Consider the following 19,444-nt stretch of genomic DNA (forward strand, 5'->3'; position numbering starts at 1 on the left):
CAAGATCTACCCACTCTGGAAGAATGGCAGATGAAGGTGATGGACTACATGGAATTGGCGGAAATGACTGGCAGAATCCGAGACCAGGGAGAAGAGTCGGTGGAAGAAGATTGGAAGAAATTTAAAGACTATTTACAGAAATATTGCAAAATTAATGAATGTTAGAATGATGTCAGAATGAAGTTAAGTGGTTTAAGCAGCAATGTTATAAAGGTGTTTGTAAAAATGGATTGTTAACAGGTGAGAATCCAAAGTTATATTATGTTAAAGGACTAAGATAAAAACAAAGAGGGAAAGAAATTGCTGAATTAACTAACTGAATTGGAATACAAAAAAGGGAGGTGTGAGGAGGTCAGGGAAACAAGGAAATGAATGTAAGGTATGGAAAGACTGATGTATTTTTTTAAGTGTTTTTATCTTTTTTTGTATTTTGTATTTTTTCTTTTGTCTTTTTTTCTTTTTTTTAAAATTCATGTAACTCTTTTCTTTGAAACCTTAATAAATATCTTTTTTAAAAAAATAAAAAGAAGGGGCCGCGGGGGTCATCTAGTCCAAGTGGTGGTGGGTCGAGACCCGCTTGTGGGTCATGGCCTGATCCAAGGTGGGTTGCAACAGCAGCATAGCAACCGCTATGCAAATATGTGGTAAATGATTACAAGATTGGTCCCCAAATGCATGTTTGGTTAAAGGCGGATCCGGAGACTGAAAAGGTTGAAGACTGCGGGTCTAGGAGACTTGCAGCCAACAGAGGGGCAAACGCGAGTCCCGCGCTCTCTACCCAAAGCGGCTCGGATTGCAGCCGGATGGGTTTTCAGGAGCCCAAAAATCCCGCGCACCAGAAGGGCCGCTCTTACCCTTTCTTATGTCTGGGGTGACATAACCCGTTGCCCCGGCGACAGACGAGCCTCTTGGACCGGGGGCGGGGCTTCTCCGGGTCCGCCTCCTCCCGCCCTTCCTACGTCAGAGCCAAATCAGCCCCTCTTCCCGCAGCTGGAGAGTCTGGTGGGGTAACTTATGCTGTTCGAGGCCTTGCGAGTCACTCCTTGGGCTGACGCCTTTTGCGTCCAGCTGCCTCCCTTTTATTCTGCATGGGTGCAATTCCTAGGATAACCTCCCAGTCACTGCTGCAAAGCCTGCATTGGGTGCCAGGGCACAACCCCCTTACCACCGAAAGACAAACAAACTGGGTCTTCAAAAGATGCCCCTCTCCCCTCACCAGAGCTCTCAGGACTCTGCAGATTTACCCCCGGAGCTGGCACCTCTTCCTCAAGCCACGGGTCCGAGGGCAGCTGCAGGGGCCTTCTCCATGAGAGAACCTCTACCCTTGGGAGGTGCCTGTGCCTGACCGTAGAAGTGAAAAAATATGCTCTCCTTTAGATTTACTTTTAATAATTAAAGAGAAGTCCCACCCACCATTGGCAATGTTTTTTAACCTTTTGCATGCTGATCTCCATCATAAAACAAGTGAAATGCACTTGTCATATGGCATTGTAATAAATAAATAAAAACATTAAAAAAATATTAAATAAAAATAACAAGTTTAAACAAATAAACAAAAGCTTTATTGAAAGACCACCCAGAAAAAGATCCACCTCCTGCCAAAGGCAAGGCAGGGAACAAAATCCCACAGCCCCTCAGAGCAATGCTGATCGTGCCCCCATCCTCTTCAGCGTCCTAAGATCAAGAGTGGGGCTCTGGGATGAAACAGAAAATATTTCTGCCATACTCCCATTTTACTTAATCCCATCTGAGAGGGACTGAATTACACTGCAGACCTGACTGTTGGGTCTCAGCAGATGAGGGGAATTCCTTCACTTTGTCCTGGCTGAGGATACACACAGATCCTGATCCTCTGTGTTACTTGATAGTTTCTGATGAAAGAAGCCAGCCTGAGCCTGGCCTACTTGACTTGTGTCAATGTTTGCTCATCCTGTTCCAGGGACCCTTAGTACCTGCAGGACTGCAAAAGTTTGCATTAAGAAGTACACTGTGAAGCTCTTAAGGGAGGCACTTTTTTGTTCCTTGCTGGCAAAACAATGGACCCAGCTGATCTTGATGGAAGCGCCCCTGCCCTCATGTAGGGGAAGATGAGGGGGCCAGCAGGACTACAAGCAGAAACATGCTGGATGCTACCACGGTGACCTGGGCAAACAAGCATCTCTGTGCCCACAGAGTGCCTGCTGTCACACTAAGCCCACGTCAGGAGTCCTCAGAGGCCATGATCTGCACCCACAGCATCCTGCACACTCTGGAATCCTTGCTCCCTGCACACAGGAGAAAACAGCACAGAGTGAGTAGACCAGCTAGCTGTCTCTGGCCCTGTAGTCTACTTGGCGCCTAGAAAGATAAAACCTCAACCCAAGCAAAGTCCATATTTGCTTAAGATACCAGCTCCCCACTTGGGTCCCCATCTCCCTCCCCAACTACAAAAGGTAACCAGAAAAGCTTATGCCTGTAGAGCAGATCCTTGTACATTGTGGGGAGGGGACTTGTGACCTGCAGGCGAGTCACAGGAAACCAAGGATGTGAAATACCCACAGGATCAAGACCACTTTATCCTCTACGTAGTACATATTTGATTGTTTGGATAAGACAACAGATGCACAGGTATAAAGAATAGAAAGCAAGGTCTGTTTTACTTGTTTTGGGACTACTGTTGTCCCAGACATCAACTGCTGCAAAGCTGCCAAGGCTCCACAGACCACAAAATGACACAAAGGAACTGTAGTGGAGATGAGGTAATTTGTCTTGGTGGAAGTGGAAGGTAGTTTGAGACTGGAGAGAAGGGATAGGTGGAAGAATAGGCTGCAGCAGGGGCTTCCAAGAGGAGATGTGCCAGGGGCTAGGAAGCAGATCTGGAGGAAAGACAGGCCGGCTGGCAAGCAGAATGTGGGAGGAAGAGAAGAAATGGGTGTAAGAGGCAGAGCGAGAGACACAGAACATCAAGCAAGGAGGACAAGATACTTGAAGCAGATGTAAAGAGTAGCAGGGATCAGCTTCTTGCAGTGTAAATGGAGAGCATACATGCAATAAGGAGCCCAGCATGACAACCTAGGTGGGAGACAGACAGTTTTGTGGTCTGCTCAGCTCCCTCTACAGCCTAATCTCATGCTGGCAGCAATCTCATTCTGCTGTGCTTTCTAATCAGCACAACTTTGCTTGAATCTGAAGTAACATCATAATGTATCTGCAAAACACAGCTGGATTGAGGGTCCATTAGGTGCACCCCTTTCTCTCTCTCTCTCTCTCTCTCTCTCTCTCTCTCTCTCTCACACACACACACACACACACACACACACACAGAGAGAGAGTTTGGGCCATCAAGAAGCTGGGAGCTGGGCCCCGCCTGTTACTCACCTTAACAGAGCCTCCAGCTCCTGTTTCACAACACCCACCACTGGTGGCCCACGGTAGGTAAGTGCAGTGTACATCTGCACCAAGGAGGCCCCTGCGCGGATCTTGTCCAAGGCATCTTGCCCGCTGGAGACTCCACCTACACCAATGATGGGGACCCGTCCTGGGGGGCAAGAAGAGGCTGCTAGTGGGAGGAGTTCTGGAGTCCCTCCCACCTACATCCCCTCCCTCCCTCCAGCCCGTCTCCTTACCTTGGGTGAGAGAGTACATCTCGCTGACCAGCTGAGTGGAGAGCTCTCGCAGGGGAGCTCCGCTTAGACCCCCAGCCTCCCCACGAAGAGCTGCACGCAAGGTGCTGGGGCGGCTCACAGTGGTGTTGGTGACCACCAGTCCATCAACGCCTAACTGGGAAAAAGGGAGCCCAGTCAAGCCTCAGAGCCACAGCCTCCTCCTATGCGCTGCCCTCCTTCCCACAGCAGTGGCCCTGAAAGTCTAGCCCTACCCCATTCTCACTTTTATTTAAAGGAAATTCATAAGACCACTTGATGAAAGATCTATATATCTCCCAAGTAGCATACAAATATAGCTTAAGCTAAATCACAGCTGAAATCCACAGTTCACTAAAAGCAAAGGTATGTAAAGCCACCTCAATTAAAAAAAAACGATAAATTCAATAAATATTTAAAGCCGATATAGGTGACTAAATTACATGTCTGGGTATGCTTGCCAAATGCAATATGGTGAGGGTGCCTGCCCAGTATCAAGAGGCAGGGAGTTCCAAGTGCTGCTATGTTCACAAGATTGCTCTTGCGAGGAGTGCAGAGCAGCAGGTGTAAAAGTGCAAGTTCCACAGATGGAAGTGATCAAAGAGGCCCACATGGGGCAAGGTAATCTCTTAAGGGAGCTGCTCTAGAACAAGACATAAAAGGCCAAACCAACCAGGAATAATTGAGGCAGCAGCCAGACAGAACCACTCCTGCCCACCCACCCCTGCATCACCTCAGAGACGACACTAGCAATGTCCTGCTTGTCTTGGGCCGTGAGATCTGGAGCAATTTTCACCAGTACAGCCGGCTTGTGCTTGCATGCCAAGGCGTCCCTCTCAGCCAGCACCTGCCAAGAAGCACACAGCCGTTGGCCATAGATCACGTTCACACTGCTCAGAAGGGCACATTATTACAAGCCATGGAGCGCAGCACAACACACCTAGGAGAGGGGAACTGCCCCTGCTATGAACTAGGGACAGAAGCGGAGCTCTGCAGAGCAGCAGAGGCTCAACAGCAGGGTCCAAAGGGCAGGTATGGAAGGAGGGCGAGATAGAAGCAGCCTCCTGTTGGTCCACCACCAACATCTGGAGGCAAGGCTGCCGCACTTATACAAGGTTCTCCTGGAGGGGACCGAGAGGACAGGTAATGCTCTTGGGCAAGAGACCCACCTTGGCCAACAGGAGGCGCAGCTCCGCTTTGCCTTGAAGGGCCCGCAGTCCCGGCGTGTTGGGGCTGGAAACATTCACCACCAGGTAATCAGCCAGGGGGCCCAGCACACGCACACCTGCCACGTAGTCAGCTGCTGCATCTGCAGAGGCCTTGTTCTTGCCAAGATTTATTCCAAGAGGCATCCCCGCTAGGAAGGGAGAGGATGCACAAACAGAAGCCAGTCAGACAGGGAGGGCCAGAGCAAAGATGACTACTACGTGAGGAATCCCTGATGAGGGGGCAGACACATAAGAGATTTCCCCAGGGAGAGCACAGGGCCACGGTGGGCCTGTTAGGGCTGGGCAAAAGGAAGCAGCCACTGGCACTCAGGCAGGCACTGCTCCTGACCAGAGTTGCTCTGGGAAGGGTTCAGGGCAGGATCCAGAAATCCTCCACTAATCAACTGCAACATTATTTGCTCCTTGCCACTCTTTACGTTCCCTGAAAGCTCCTCTCCAGATCTGACTGCCACAAGCATGTACTAGCACAGCAGCAATTGGGTGGGGGGAAGAAGGGGGCCGGGATTTTCCATGGCTCATGGGCAGGGAGGACACAAGCCACCTCACCTGAGCTGAGCTGACGCTGAGTTTCTTGTCGGGCTCGAAGTCTGTGCTCCACCACTGCATGCCCGTGGCTGTTGAACCCATACCTAGAAAGTGGTGGACACAGCTCAGGTGGACACAGCTCAGGTGAATACCACCACCCCTCTCTTCCCCAATGCATCACCTCCTCCTCCACTGCAGGAGAGGCTTGTCAAAGGCTCACCCTCGCCACCCACCTCTGTTCCAGCCTCCTACCTGTTAATAATGGCCTGGTCCTCTGGCAGCCGGAAGACGCGGGGCCTGGGGTTCCCCTCTTGGGGCTCTGGGGTGACACTCCCCACCTCCACAAAGCCAAATCCCATCTTGTAGAGTCCATCTACAGCCTCTCCATGCTTGTCAAAACCAGCAGCCAGGCCAAGAGGGTTCCGAAACCGGCGCCCAAAGACTTCCACTGCCTGGGAAGCCAATTAAGCACCTGTTAACCAGCAGAAAGCCTTGGGCAGCAGAAGAGACAGGCAAGGCCCCATCCTGTCCCAGGAGAGAGAGGGCATGCCAGGCCCACAGGAAGGGATTGGGAGCAGTAGGATGAGAGGCAGGGCCCAAAGCAGGAGCACAGCAGCCTCTGGCCGCCAGTCACCTGCATAGGTTACTCACCAATGCATCCGAGTCAGCTTGGCTTGAGCAGGGCAGGATCCCCAGAGCCACAAAGCGCACAGCCAGCCTGTGGGCTGTCTCAGGGCCCACCACTCTCTGCAGGAGTGGCATCAGCTGCGCAGCGTAGAAGTGCTCATCTCCCTTGACCACCAGGTATGAGGTGAAGATCAGGCTGCCCCCACCGAGAATCACTGTTGCCTCCTTAAAGCGTCGCTGGGAGAGCAAAGAGAGTGAGATACAGCCCCAAGCCTACAGCCCACCCAACCCCTGGAGAACGGGAGGAGGAAGGTCTACCACCCTGCTCCACCCTAGCACACCCACAGAACTCTGTCTGGAATATCTGGGTTAAAGCCCAAGTTGGCTTTGGCTAGACCTGGCCAAGCTACCCTGCCTCATCACCCCAGTTGGGATAAATACTGACCCTAAAACTGAGAAAGCAGCTGGTCCATATGGGGCACTCTGAAAGGGCTAAACGCAGCAGGAATCCTGTTGAAGAGCTGCTGGTACTACCTGGGATGGCAAAGGGGGAGGATTTCAGATGCCGAAACACAAGGAAGGCATAGCTTCCAATTACTACTGGTTCCTGGCAATGACTGGCCGGATCTGACTGGAGGCCTTTTGGTAGAGGAATCTGCCTCAAGCCCTTCAGCAGCTGCATGGCAGGCACGAGAACCATTGCTGCTCAGCAAAAGCTGCACTGGCCCAACCTCTGCTTACCTTGGCTGTTGCTCCAGCCTACCCCAAAGGAGCAACACACGGTTTGCTCTCACAGCTGGCCACTGGAGCCCTCCCAGCAACTACGTTCAAGCTGCACGGTTCACTAAGGAACGGCAAGGAGCTGCTTCCCCCCCCCACCCCCCGACAGATTTTTGGACCACCTAGGTCAGGGCTGCTTGCTCTGACTGGCATCGGCTCCTTCCTCTCTCGAAGGCATGATACCTGCCCTGCAAACTTCGCTTAGTCCCTTTCTAGCAGTAAGAGGAGTTAAGCGCTTTCATAGGTAGTGAAGGAGTTGCAACTTTCCCCTTGAACTGGAGGCTGGTATCCTATTTCTGGGCAACCACAGCTGCAAGACTGCATATCTTCCTACAGCGCATCAAGACAGAAGAATCCACTCCGCATTTCCCCATTGGTTGCTTCAAACCAGCAACACGGGTGGCTAGGTGGGTGCGCGCGCGCAGAGCACTGCGGGAGGCAAATAAGTTGCCCACCGAGTATCGCCTGCGCTGTCTGGCAAAGGCGGGCCTCCCTCCAGACTCTCCCCGGCAGAGCAAAGGCTCTTTCTTCACAGGGTACCTCGACCTGCAAAATGCCTGCTCTGGCACGAAGCTACGGCCCACCCTTGAGCCCAGCGCCCGCCCGCTGTGCGACCTTCCTCACCCAGAGCGACGCGCCCGCAGCTCCCGCCATGGCAGCAAAAGGAGGGTGCACATGGGCTCCACTTCCGGCAGAGAGCCGGAAACTGAGCTACAAAGCGCGCTGCACTATAAACAGACAAGAGGCAAAACTTCCGTCTTCTTTTATAATCTCTCAATTCCCGAGTTTAGGGGCAGCCTCGATTAGATTCTGCCTTCCCCCCCGAAATGATCCCAGCAGGGCTGCAGATCGAGCGCTCAGGGGCAGCCGAAAGCCGTGTGCATACCGAAAAGTTGCGTTTTATAGTATTTAAAAACCGCTCGCATTTCCCATGCAAAATAAAACCCTTTTAATGCAGCTTCGCTCTCTTTGGTCCAGTTTGAATAGTTGCCCATCTTTTTTTCGCAATGTTGTGTCGGGTGCTAAGACTTCGCAGAGTGATATGAAAAGAAAATGATATCAACAACGGAAGAAATATTATGGGCTGCCCGAAAAAGTCCTTATGGACCCCAGCCCCATATACAACCCGTCTCTCAACCCAGAAATCGCAGGTGGGGCTTTACCCCACCGCCATCATCTCCAAGTCCCTTCCTCCAGCCAACCAAGCAGGACCGATCTCCGGGACCCCTGTTCCCCAGGCTGCCCGAGACAGAGGCGTAGGGCGCCTTCCTGGAAGGGGCGAGGCAGGCCGGACAGGCGTGAAGGGAGTTGGCCAGCATGAAACCAGAGAGGGAGAAACAGCAGCTCCCTTTGATTGGCTGAAGAGGCACAAGAGACAACGCGGGAGCATCTGGCAACTGCTGCAGATGATCCCACCCCCAGCCGTCGGGGCATCTTGATCCCTCCCTCTGGTGACTTCGCACGTGCAGCGCAGCTGCAAGCAGCAACCATCACCCTAGAAACCCCCTGCCAGAGACAGTGTCCCGGTCTCGGCCCTCGTGCTCCGTCCTCTATCCTCCCCAAGTCCGCTTTCTCTGCCACTGTCTGTTAGAACCTGCCCGGCTGCCCCCTTGATTTCCCTGGGCAAGCAGCGCCGCGGCGGAGGGCGAGCTGCCCATAGCCTTCCTTTCCACCCTCTGCACTTTGTGGGCCTCCAGGCAGAGGAGCGAGCAGAGATCGCCCCGCTGGGACCGAGACGGTGCTGAGACTACAGGGTCCCAGGCTCAGAGCCAGCGCTGCCCTCCGCGCTCCCCGCTCCTGTCCCGCCCACCGACTACGTCGTCACTTACGCCAACGCCCCCTTCCCGGCGGGATGGCGCGCGGGAGAGGGAAGATGGCGGGCGGTGGCCGTGGAGCGTCTCTTGCTGCGTCGCCCGAAGGAGCCGCGGAGGCTCGCGAAAAGGCCTTGGAGGAGGCGGTGAACCGGTGGACCATCCTCTTCTACGCCCACCGGGCCCTTCAGGCTTTCCGGGCCGGCCGCAGCCAGGACTTTCGCCAGCTGCGGGACGTCATATACGGTAGGGAGACCAGTTTGTTTTACGAAAGGGGCATTTGGGGAACATTCTCGCTGGGTAAAGCTATTTCCTGCTAAGGAACGTGAGTGTAAATAACTAATAATAATTTTATTAGTTATACCCCGCCCATCTGGCTGGGTTTCCTCAGCCACTCTGGCCGGCTCACAGCACATATCAGAACATACTAAAACATCAAACATTAAAATATGTCACGTAATAGCCCTGGTTCTACTTATGTCACTGTTACTTATTTACATTTATATATTACATTTAATAGTCATTAGGTGTTTTCATTTAAGAAAGAATGAACCTAAAGCAACTTAAAATATAATACAGCCTGTGTCCCTGGAACGTTTGTCATTTGCCTTTAGAAATTAAGGGAAATAATAATAAATTTTTATTTATACCCCGTCCTTCCCAGTTCAGAAAACCGGGCTCAGGGTGGCTAACAAATTTAAAACAATTGTGATACAACAAAAAACAGCATAAAATACAGTATAAAAGTGTGAATAACAATAAATTCAAAGTTCTAAAATCAATTTGGGGGGGAATCCATCCAATAATGATTTTTAAAGAAAATGCACAAAGTACAACTAACCAACAGCACAGAACCCAGAAGGAAGGTCTGAAAACAGCCAGCTGTGATTCTCAGGAAGATGGTTAGGATACATGCACCCCCCCTTAAATGAATGCTTCCTAAAGCCCATCACAGATGGTCAGGAGAAGGGTTAGGATCCCCCCCCCCGCCGCTGCCTTTAGCCTCCTAAGTACCTGAAAACTTCAGAGCCCTCTTGAAATCTATTTCAAATTGGATAATGTTGATGTGTGTATTAAGAGATTGAGTTTAATCTAGCACCTTTGGAGTGTAGTTCTAAGAAACTCAACTACTGTACTTTACCATTCATTTTCTTACAGTAATTACTTCCGTGTGTCTATAAATATTTTAATGTTTCAATATTTTAATGTTGTATTTTAATTTTGTTTTTAAGTTGTAATCATTCAACTTGTTTTTATTATTGCTTGTTAGCTGCCCTGAGCCCGGCCTTGGCTGGGGAGGGCAGGGTATAAATAAAAAATATTATTATAAATAAAATCTGTACATACTGCATTTCTGCCCCACAAAATGGGAGCGCCAGCAAGATCACTCACCACAAAGATTAAGACACTAAAAAAAAAAAAGTGTGTGTTTGTGTATATATAGATACTAAAGGATATTGTAGATCACACACAAAAAAACAAGCAAATGCAAAGTGACTCCTGAGCCAAAGGGCATGTTGGGATGAAGCTGTCTGTCTGTATATGGCGAAGGATACAAGATATGGGACAGGGCTTTGGTGCCCTGGCCCAAACCTCGTTACACCTGGTTTGCTGAACTATCTGATTTTGCTTAGTGGCTGTTTTGACTGTCTTGTTCTTCTTCAGCTGTGCTTGCAAGGCCCCTAGTGCTAGAGAAACACATTGGCATTCAGCTGCGGATTATCCAGCTTCTGTCTAGGATTGAAGAAGATTGGACCATTGATACCAAGACCAAGTTAACACCTCTTGAATATGCCCTTGTTCTTTTGGATAAGATGAAGAATGAATTGGACATAGACATTGATATAATAGAAGAAATAAGAAAAAAAATAAAGGAAGCAGTAAGTGTTAGCATTTCCTCTTCTGTAGGCACTGATTACTGTTTCTCAGCGTAGTTAGTATGAGGACAGCTGTCTTAAGTTTCAAAATGCAGTATATTTAAGAAAGGGTTTAATTAAGGTGCTAATTCAATGCCAGGATGAACTCTTGCCTGTTTTTCTCCATGCTTAAATTGGACTTTTAAATAAGTTCACAAAAGTTAATAGAAGCAAGGAGGCAAGATTCCTATATGCTGGGATGAAATGAGAGAGAAATGTCTCCTCAGAGTGCCTGAGTTTATTGGAACTCAGCATGTTTTGAAAACTTGTTTCCTTCGGGGGCAATCCAGGAAAAGCTGGCTTCTTGACTCTCCTGAGGCATACATTATTTCAATGTTGTTAGCCTACAGACTTTAAAGTAACTTGCCTTACTTGAATTTTTTTTAAATTCTTTAATAAGTGGTCTAATATTACACAATGAAAACACACTGGGTTGAAAATGTGAAGCAGATCTAGAAAACTGCCAGAGGGATATCTCTCGAACAGTATCTTCTTAGATTAGGAACATTCCCCCAAACTCTTCCTTGCAAACCATTATTTTGTCTTTCTTCTCCAGGCTGTTATAACCTGTCTAAAAAACAAAGAATATGAACAAGCCAGCAAGATCTTGAGGAAACACATGTCAAAGGACCCAAGTTCCCAGGTGAGCTTTCAGCAGGTATGAGTTCATGTCGCTGTTGTTGAAATGTGCCTCTTATAGAGTCATTTCACTGCAAAGCAGAATCATGGTTTGTCCTTCCCACATTCTCCAATTCAGTGAGTGTCTTAAATACTTGAGAGTTTATTGTCCCCCTTACGCAATGAGAAAAATTGCATCCACAAGCAGCCCATGTTGCTACAGATTGTGGTCCACATCTCTAGTCATCATTACTTTCATGCATTTTTGACATTACCTAGACTGCTCTGGTGGCTTGGCTTGTTTTGTTTAAACTTCTAATGACTGCAAAAATTGCTTTTATCTCTGCCCTGTGCTGCAATTTGCTTGCAAGTACTGAAAAACATTTCCCCTTGCTTAGAAAATGAGGTCGATGTTCCAGAGCATTATCCGAGAAAAAAACTTCGCTCATCCAGCCATCTGGAACTTCTCCTATAAAGCTTTCCAGCAGAGAATACTTCTGTATTTAGAAAGCTGCTTGAATGACTCTGAGCCCTTTCTCTTAGAGGTAAGCAAGGGTGTGGAGTGCTGCTTGATTGAGATGTGGGATGTTGTAGTGGGAGCATATCTTAGTAGTTGAACATCTGCTTTGCATGCAGAAGGTCCCAAGTTCAATCCCTGGCATCTCTAGGTAGGACTGGGAATGTCCCCTGCTTGAAACCCTGGAGAGCCACTGTCACTCAATGTGTGGTGATAGGAAACTATATGAACCATTGATCTGGCTTGGCATAAGGCAGCTTGCTTTCTTCATATATTTCTGTGTGTTGCTGGAGCACTTGAATATCACCCACATTGCCACAGCAGAACTCTTGCCGTCTAAACACTGTGATCAAAAAAGTACATTCAGCACCTGAGGCTTAAGACAGAAGCCTCCCTGGCCAAACTGTTATGTGTTTGGGAAATATTTTTGTGAAGAGCAAAGTACCCCACAGCAGAACAGCACAGGGCTCCAGTATCACATTTGACATATATCAAGCTTGTAACCTGACAATGTTTTGGACTATCAATTCCCAACAACTCCAGCATCATGAGGCTGTGCTGACTGGGGCTTAGGGGAATTGTAGGTAAAGCATCTTCAGGGCACCAGCTTGGGCATGGCTGCTGTATATAACTAGAAAAAAGAAAATAAAGTTGAGAAGTGTTCTCTAGTAACTGTGTTCACATTCTCTGTTTAAGATGGCAAAAAGGGATTCGGATGATCAGATAGAGACCAGGCTCAATCCTTTGGAAATGGCCAGCAAGGAGGAAATGGTGAAAGAAACCTCAGAGGTGGTGGCAGCAGATAAACCTGAATCTGTAGGAAGATCTGATGAGACTTTGGAAGAGCCCCGGCCTGAGGCAGGGCCTAGAAAGACAGTGGAAGAACAGCCAAAGTCTCTGGAGGGAGGCCGTGAGACAGTTGAAAGGCCTTTGATGGAGGCAACGGGAGCTGTTTTGGAGCTTGCCAAAGTGGTTGATGAGTGCCAGGCAGCTTCAAAGCCAGAAGAAGAAACCAGTGGAGCTGCAGAGCCTGCTGTGGTTGCTGTTGCCACTGTCTCAGCAGTTTCCAGTGACTCTGACAGGTTAGCAGCCTATGGCCTCTTACAGTTTTGACTCCCTTTGCCATGCTGGGCAGATGTTTTGCCATACAACTTCTGGCTCTCAGCACTCAGACTCAAATTGCACCTGCTGCCAGGGGAGCAAGGTCTTGGGGGTGAGGTCAGCAACATAAGTTGGCAAACCTTGTGGAGCAACCTTCTGATGTTTCTTTATTTTGCAGATGCTCGCCTAAGAGGATGGGCTCGTATGGGTTTTCTACTCTGAGGGATGCTTTCAAGATCCTGTCCAATTCCCCAGATGCAGATGAAGAGTTTTCAAAACTGGACAAGTTGGACTGGACTTTCCCCAAGCCATGTTTGGCTTCTGATTTCCACGCAGCCGAGTGCCAAACGGAGAAGAACCGTGCTGCCTCCAGGCCGCACCCCAGTGAATGCTCAGTGTCCATAAGCACACTGGTTATGGGGTCAGAGATCTGGAACCCCCGAACTTCCTGCCGAGTTCCATCCAAGAGACCCGTGGCAACTTTGGTTGTCCGGCCTGCACACCCCCAAATACCCACCCAGCCTCATGATACCTCCCGATATCCCAGGTAAGAAGTTATGACTGCTGTGGGGTCTGCTGGGGAACCGGCATAGCATGAGGCATTTGGTGCAACTTTCACCTTTGCAAGGAATCCATTAGAAGGCCTTAGGCCTCAGCCCAGAAGCTCCAAGGAAGGCAAAAGTGGTTTGCAGTGGTAGGGTTGCATCGCTGTGCATCTTCTCCCCCAGCTAGTAGAAGCAGGTTGCGAGAGAATCTGGTTCACATACCTTGTCTTAATTTTTATTACTCAGATTGCAAAGATAGCAGAATTGACAATATGGTCTCTGGCCCCATTAAAGGTTGCTAAACAAATTTAATGGGGCAGAAACATCTGCGCCGGACTCTGCTTTGTCAGATGCCTAGAATGTTAGCTTCAGTTGCCAGACAGAAGGTAGAAAATGTTATTTCTCTCCCCCCTCCCTCCTTCCGTCTGTACCAAGGATAAGGGTTTGTGTTTCTGCCACCAGCTATTTGCTCATATTTAAGCTGCCATAGGTCTCTGCAGTGGTGTGTTTGCTGGGACAAAGTAACCTCGCTCCTTGTCTGATACTTAACCCAGCATCTCCGTAATCCTGGTTGTGTGTGACATTAATTGATGCAGCTCAGTCCAGTCCCATTTCATGGGGTAGGCCTTCCTCAGCTGTGTTTCTCTGTTCCATTCAGATTAGCAAAGAGGAGACTAATTTGTTTAAATGAGGATGAAGAAAAGGAGGTCTGGAGTGATGAGGATGAACTTTTTGGTAAGCAGCTAGTATCCTGTATACAGTATGCAGAGGGATTTGGGGGCACAGCTCTTGGATCAGAAAAGTAAAATATTTGGACTGCCTACTCGCAAGTGCACAGCAGCAGCACTGGCAAAATTATTGCCGTTTGCCTCAGGCTGGCTTCTTGTTCTGCATGATGCTCAATTGTTGCTCCATGCACTCTTCTAATTAAAGCACCTGTGCAGTTTTGATGGCTTCTCACATTGCATTACCCAGTGACATCACAATGATATGGGGGAAAACACTGCCAGCATGGCAAGCAAAGAGAACTGTTAACTGCGGTCCTTCAGGAGGCTTGCTTAGGCAATACTGGCTAAAGGCAAAACTCTCAAAACCTGGTAAACATCTTGCAAAACAAAGTGATCCATTTTGTGAACTGTGCTAGAATGAGATGGCAACTGTGAGTGAACATGGATGACTGTTTGCCACATAGTTTAGGGTTGCCAGATCTTGAAGAGCAAAAAAGAGGACAGCCTGAGCCAGGGAAGGAAGTGCACCCACATTCTTCTTTTCCCAGCTTGGGCTGGCGGCAGCAGTGGTGTGTAGAGTTGGCCAAGCAGTAAATGAATAAATAACCCCTCCCTACAACCCCGGACATGTCCTTTAAAATGTAAAAATCCCCCTGGATTGGGCCTGTTGGCCCCCCAAAAGAGGACATGTCTGGGATGCCCTGGATTTATGGCAACCCTAACATAGTTCCATCAGTACTGTAGTTGACTCTACACATCATGCCAAGGGCTGGGTGGAATTTGACCACTACCCTGGATTTCTGATGAGGTGCAGTAGTGGTAAAACCTCCCAACTGCTGAGCCAGTAGCAATAACCAGCTTACCGAGTGGTTCCATCCATCCCATAAAGTTTGTAAATGAATTTGTGTTTCAGAATCAAAGGAAGAAGGCAGCAGCAGCATCAACACTTCCCTCTTTGGTTCGAAAAAGAAGGTAACCATGCCTACACCCAGTCTGGAGCTGAGCACTCCAGTGGGGAGAAATAGGCCTGCCTTGACAAGACCCCTCTAAATGGAGGCCACTTGATGAGGACCCCCTCTCCCAAATGAAAGAACTGATGAAATCCCCATTAATGGGAACATAGAAAGCTGCCATATGCTGAATCCTGGTCCGTCTAGCTCAGTATTGTCTGTGCTACAGGGTTTCAGTCCAGGTGTCTCTTTCGCAGCTCTACCTGGAGATGTCACAGGTTTGAAGCTGGCTGGGATCTTCTGCATATTCAACCACTGGACTAAGGGGCCTTTCCTAATTAATTAATTAAATAATCAAGGGTCTTGGATACCCAGGTGTTTCAAAGAAGCCTGGGCAATCTCAGCACATTATATCTGCTATCTTTGATGGCCTCTTCAACCACACTGTAAGGTGGCTGAATTTTATTTTTATTACCCACATATTGCAGAAGGAGGACTAAGTGTTCCACCAAGTTGGGTTTAATGTCTTGAAATATGGGCTGGATATTTGCCTGCTGTGAGTTACTGAGCTACATCCCATGTCAGTGGCAATCCTCTGTTAGCAACAGCCATGGAACCATCTTCCAGAGGGTGGGGTATCTGTCGTTCTGTCATGGGGACAAGGGGCAAGTTTTGCAGCACTTGATGGTTGCTCATGAGAGCCTATGCCCTCTTCTTTCTAGATCTGGACTTCAGAGGAGTCTCAGTGGATTAAGGAAGGCGTGAAGAAGTTTGGGGAAGGGAGGTGGAAAGCCATTTCCCAGGCATTCCCCTTTAAGAACCGCACTCCTGTGGCGATCAAGGACCGATGGCGGACGATGAAGAATCTGGGGCTCTTGTGAACCTGGGGGCAAGTGCCTGAGCTCCAACGCTATGTGGACACAGGGTGGGCCAGAGGTACTTTTGCAGTGTATTGCATTGGGCCAGCAGGCTGATAGCCACAATCTCTTAGCATCACTGGAGGCTTCTCCCTCTGCTTTCTGACAATAGGCTCTCCCCCTCCCTCCATTTATTTCCTTTTATTTTTCAGTACTGAAAATACAGATTCAACCTCGTGTAAACAATTGCTATGGAAAGTGCACGTTTTACAGTATAAAAAATACGTCATTTCAATTTTTTATTTTCTTATATTTTTCTCTGTAGGTTTGCTGTGATATTAATAAACTGGTATTATGCCATAATCATCTGGAGTACAAATGCTATAAATAAGGTTAAAGTAAAAAGACAGTAGAATAAGATATATTCTCTCCACAAACAGGATGACATCATCTTATAGTCTCGCGATAGGCAAACATTCTTATTTACTTGTGGAATCAAGTTACTTCAGTTAGTATTAATAACATACTATATAAAATCCCACCACACTGCACCAAAATCCATAGGTTATGCCTCAACTTGAATTAATTGAAAACTAAATGTAATTTTTGCTGAAATTGCAGTGTTGTACATGTTTTTATACCACAAAATATTTCCAGTGTTGGACAATAGACCGCCTTGCTACAGTTGGTAAAGTGATGAGTTCTTTAGATAGTACATTTTTATTTGTACCTTGGAACATTGTTAAAATAAAAAGCTATGGAGTGTTTTCTTTATTAGTGCTGTTAGTTCTATGTGAACCAGGGACCAAACAACTTGTATTCAAGAACAAGTCCACCATAAATGTATATTTGTCCCCTTAGTGTCACATCCACACCAACATAAGGGGCTTATAGTTGATGTGATGTTGGGATGGAGTCCTATACCATCTGTGGAAGATTTTGAGTGAAAGTTCTTTAATATTTGCAGACATTGACTTTAAAGGGTTTCTTCATCCATATGCCTTTCCAAATTGAGTATTCCATTGTTACTTTTACATCATGTTCCCATTTTGATTTTAGGCTAGACAAGTCCCCAAATTAGTTCTGTATTAAGTAACCATAAAATTTTGATACTATTTCCTTACCTCCATTACCTAGTGGCACCTTGGATCATTCAAAAGAAGTTGCATGTAATTTAACCATCAGATCCTTTAGTAAATGTTTGATTTGTAGAATTTGAAGTCTTGTTTAAAGTTAATTCCCATTTTTAGTACATTTAAAGTTACTGGTCTTACTCCTGTAAAAAAAAAAATCACAGTCTGAAATAACCCAATTTTACCCTTTTCTTTATTTTAGCTTTTAAAGTATCATCTTTCAGACTGGCATATGTCTGCAGAGAAGTGAGTGGTGAACAACCTGGGGAGAGTCAACTTCCATTTTTTCCAAATCCTCAATTTAGTTTGTAAATATGGGTTATTCATTTGGGTGATAATTTTAAGGTTTTTGAAAGATGAAGCACATAGCAGACCTAGGGCTATTTGTTTTTCTTCCAAATTGATCCATTTCTTACCATCCTTCATAATCATGAAAGCCTGCTGTCTCAGTTGGAACGCATCATGGTATACCGAGAGGTTTGGTAAACCCCAACAACTTTGATTTAAAAAAGAAAAGAAAAGAAGATTTCATAGGCAACCTTGAAGACTTATCTTGAAATATGAAACAATTTTAGTTTGCCATTTGGACATTGGAGAAAAGTAAGGAGGACCTGAAAAAGAGACAGAAAACGGGGAATTAACATATGTACTGCTGCAATAGAGCCTAAAATGGAAAGGTTAAATTTGTTCCATTTTTTAATGTCCATGTTCATTTTTAAAATAATGGGATAATTCAGTTTAGATTCATGGTTCATGTTTTTTAGAATTGGCACACCCAAGTCTCAGATGCAAAGCAGCACATAGGTGTATTAAGAATATGACATGTGTGTATTTGAATCAGTGGTGGAAGACTGAAAAACATCATTGATTTTCCAATGTTTACTTTTAAGCCTGACACTTTAGAAAAAGATTTTCATTCTTCCTTTAATGCACAGGCTGACCCCTTAGGGCCTTTCATCATCACAACAATATCATCTGCATACATTGTCAATAGATGCTCTTCGCCCTCTCTTGAATATCCTTTTACATTTGGATTAAGACGTAAGGTATTAGCGAATGGTTCAAAAGAGAAGACGAGGAGCAGTAGCCACAAGGGACAACCTTTTTTGTCCCCCTCCAGATAGCAGTCGCTGAGGAGTCCATGTTATTAATTCTTAGAGTAGCTGAATTATTTGAATAGAGTTTAGCTATTGCTGTAATAAGGTGATTGCCTAGTAGGCATGTCCGCAAAATGTTAAGAGATAACACCATTCCAGACCACCAAAGGCTTTGTAAATTTCTAAGGAACATAAATCCAAAAAGAACAGTCTTATGGGATCCAAGATATGCCCAAGAGGTATGTTTTGTCTGTATGGATTAAATTCCTAATTATTAGATTTAAATGTGCAACTAAAATTGAAAAGAAGATAATCTGGTCCTGATTCAATAAGGTAATTCGCCTGTATGAGCACACCTGTGCTTTATCTCTGCCTGGCTTTAGAAGGACAGTTATTCTGGATCAATGCCTATATATCAGCGCCTGATTGCTCTTGCCAGATGGATAAAGTTGACAAATATAAAGTGTGAGTAGGTCTCTGTATTTTTAAAAAAATGTGTTGCCAAGCCCATTGGGTCAAGGGCTCGTATACAGTATTTCAGATTTTTTAATAGCTTGATCAATTTCTTCTGCAGAATGTTATCTTTTGTTGTGCTTTCTTTATGAAAGGTTTGATAACACATCTTCTCACTTAATTTTTTTCAGGTAAAGGGTTATTTGGGTTATATAGCTCTTTATAAAACTCTATAAACATATTGCTAATCTGATTTTAGTCATGAGTGAGTTCCATATTTAAAGTAATTATTTAAATACATTGCTTACTTTTGAGAGCCCTGGCTAGCATTTGGAATGTTTATTACCATGTTCATATAACTTTTGACTCACAACAAGCATGGATTTGCCTATTCTCTCCATATATAACATTTCTAATTCTGATCTTTTGTGTTCCAATTTTCTAAGGATTTCATAAGAACCTGTTTCAAAGTGCATTCCCCCCCCCAACTTCTGTGTTTCATGTTCCTTTAACAGGCGCTGCTTCCCATGATAGTTACGTAAAAGGAATCTCCACCATGCTATTTAGTTTGGCACTAGCATTCCATGTGTTCTGAGGCAGGACAAAGGTGTTGCCAGTTGTTCTCCGATTGGGGCAGACTGTTCCCGTCACCACTGTTTTTCCTGTTCCTTTTTTTAGCTGCTGGTACTGCTTGAACTTCAAATGTGTTGGAGGACATGCTGGCTTATGTGAGTCCAAGAAGCGGTTGATTGTGTAGCGTGGATGGAGCCAGACACCACATGCAAAATGGGTTGTGGCCGTGCTCTCCCTCTGCCTCACTACCAAAACTACACAGATCTTGAAAGTGGTTAGCTTTTATTCCATGAGCAGATTTTATCCCAGAGGTGCCCCCCTCTCTTATCTCAGCTGCTGGGAAAACTTCCTCCTGCGATACACA

At 46.7% G+C, this 19,444-nt stretch overlaps 2 protein-coding genes across 4 annotated transcripts; one reads left to right on the forward strand and one right to left on the reverse strand.

The window, feature by feature from the left end:
* Positions 1-1,539: 1,539 nt before the first annotated feature.
* Positions 1,540-8,571, reverse strand: DHODH (dihydroorotate dehydrogenase (quinone)). Of its 3 annotated transcripts, none has more exons than XM_082229350.1 (9): positions 7,406-8,571; positions 6,026-6,238; positions 5,627-5,826; positions 5,396-5,478; positions 4,790-4,977; positions 4,354-4,467; positions 3,606-3,759; positions 3,358-3,517; positions 1,540-2,264 (listed from the first exon to the last, which is right to left on the reverse strand). In XM_082229350.1, exons 1-9 carry the CDS (start codon positions 7,433-7,435, stop codon positions 2,210-2,212), a joined length of 1,197 nt encoding a protein of 398 aa, XP_082085476.1. In that variant the 5' UTR covers positions 7,436-8,571; the 3' UTR covers positions 1,540-2,209. The 3 variants fall into 3 exon arrangements, with proteins under 3 accessions (XP_082085476.1, XP_082085475.1, XP_082085477.1); XM_082229349.1 differs by lacking the exon at positions 7,406-8,571 and adding an exon at positions 6,447-7,398; XM_082229351.1 differs by lacking the exons at positions 1,540-2,264; positions 3,358-3,517; positions 7,406-8,571 and adding an exon at positions 6,447-7,398 and having other exon boundaries at positions 3,620-3,755.
* A 33-nt stretch (positions 8,572-8,604) lies between these two features.
* Positions 8,605-16,589, forward strand: TERF2 (telomeric repeat binding factor 2). Its single transcript, XM_082229335.1, has 9 exons — positions 8,605-8,838; positions 10,258-10,472; positions 11,065-11,151; positions 11,525-11,671; positions 12,340-12,725; positions 12,923-13,291; positions 13,948-14,024; positions 14,931-14,989; positions 15,690-16,589. Exons 1-9 carry the CDS (start codon positions 8,634-8,636, stop codon positions 15,846-15,848), a joined length of 1,704 nt encoding a protein of 567 aa, XP_082085461.1. The 5' UTR covers positions 8,605-8,633; the 3' UTR covers positions 15,849-16,589.
* The last annotated feature ends 2,855 nt before the right edge of the window (positions 16,590-19,444 follow it).

The sequence above is a fragment of the Podarcis vaucheri genome (genome assembly GCF_965113315.1).
Source record: "Podarcis vaucheri genome assembly, chromosome: 7".
NCBI lineage: Eukaryota > Metazoa > Chordata > Lepidosauria > Squamata > Lacertidae > Podarcis > Podarcis vaucheri.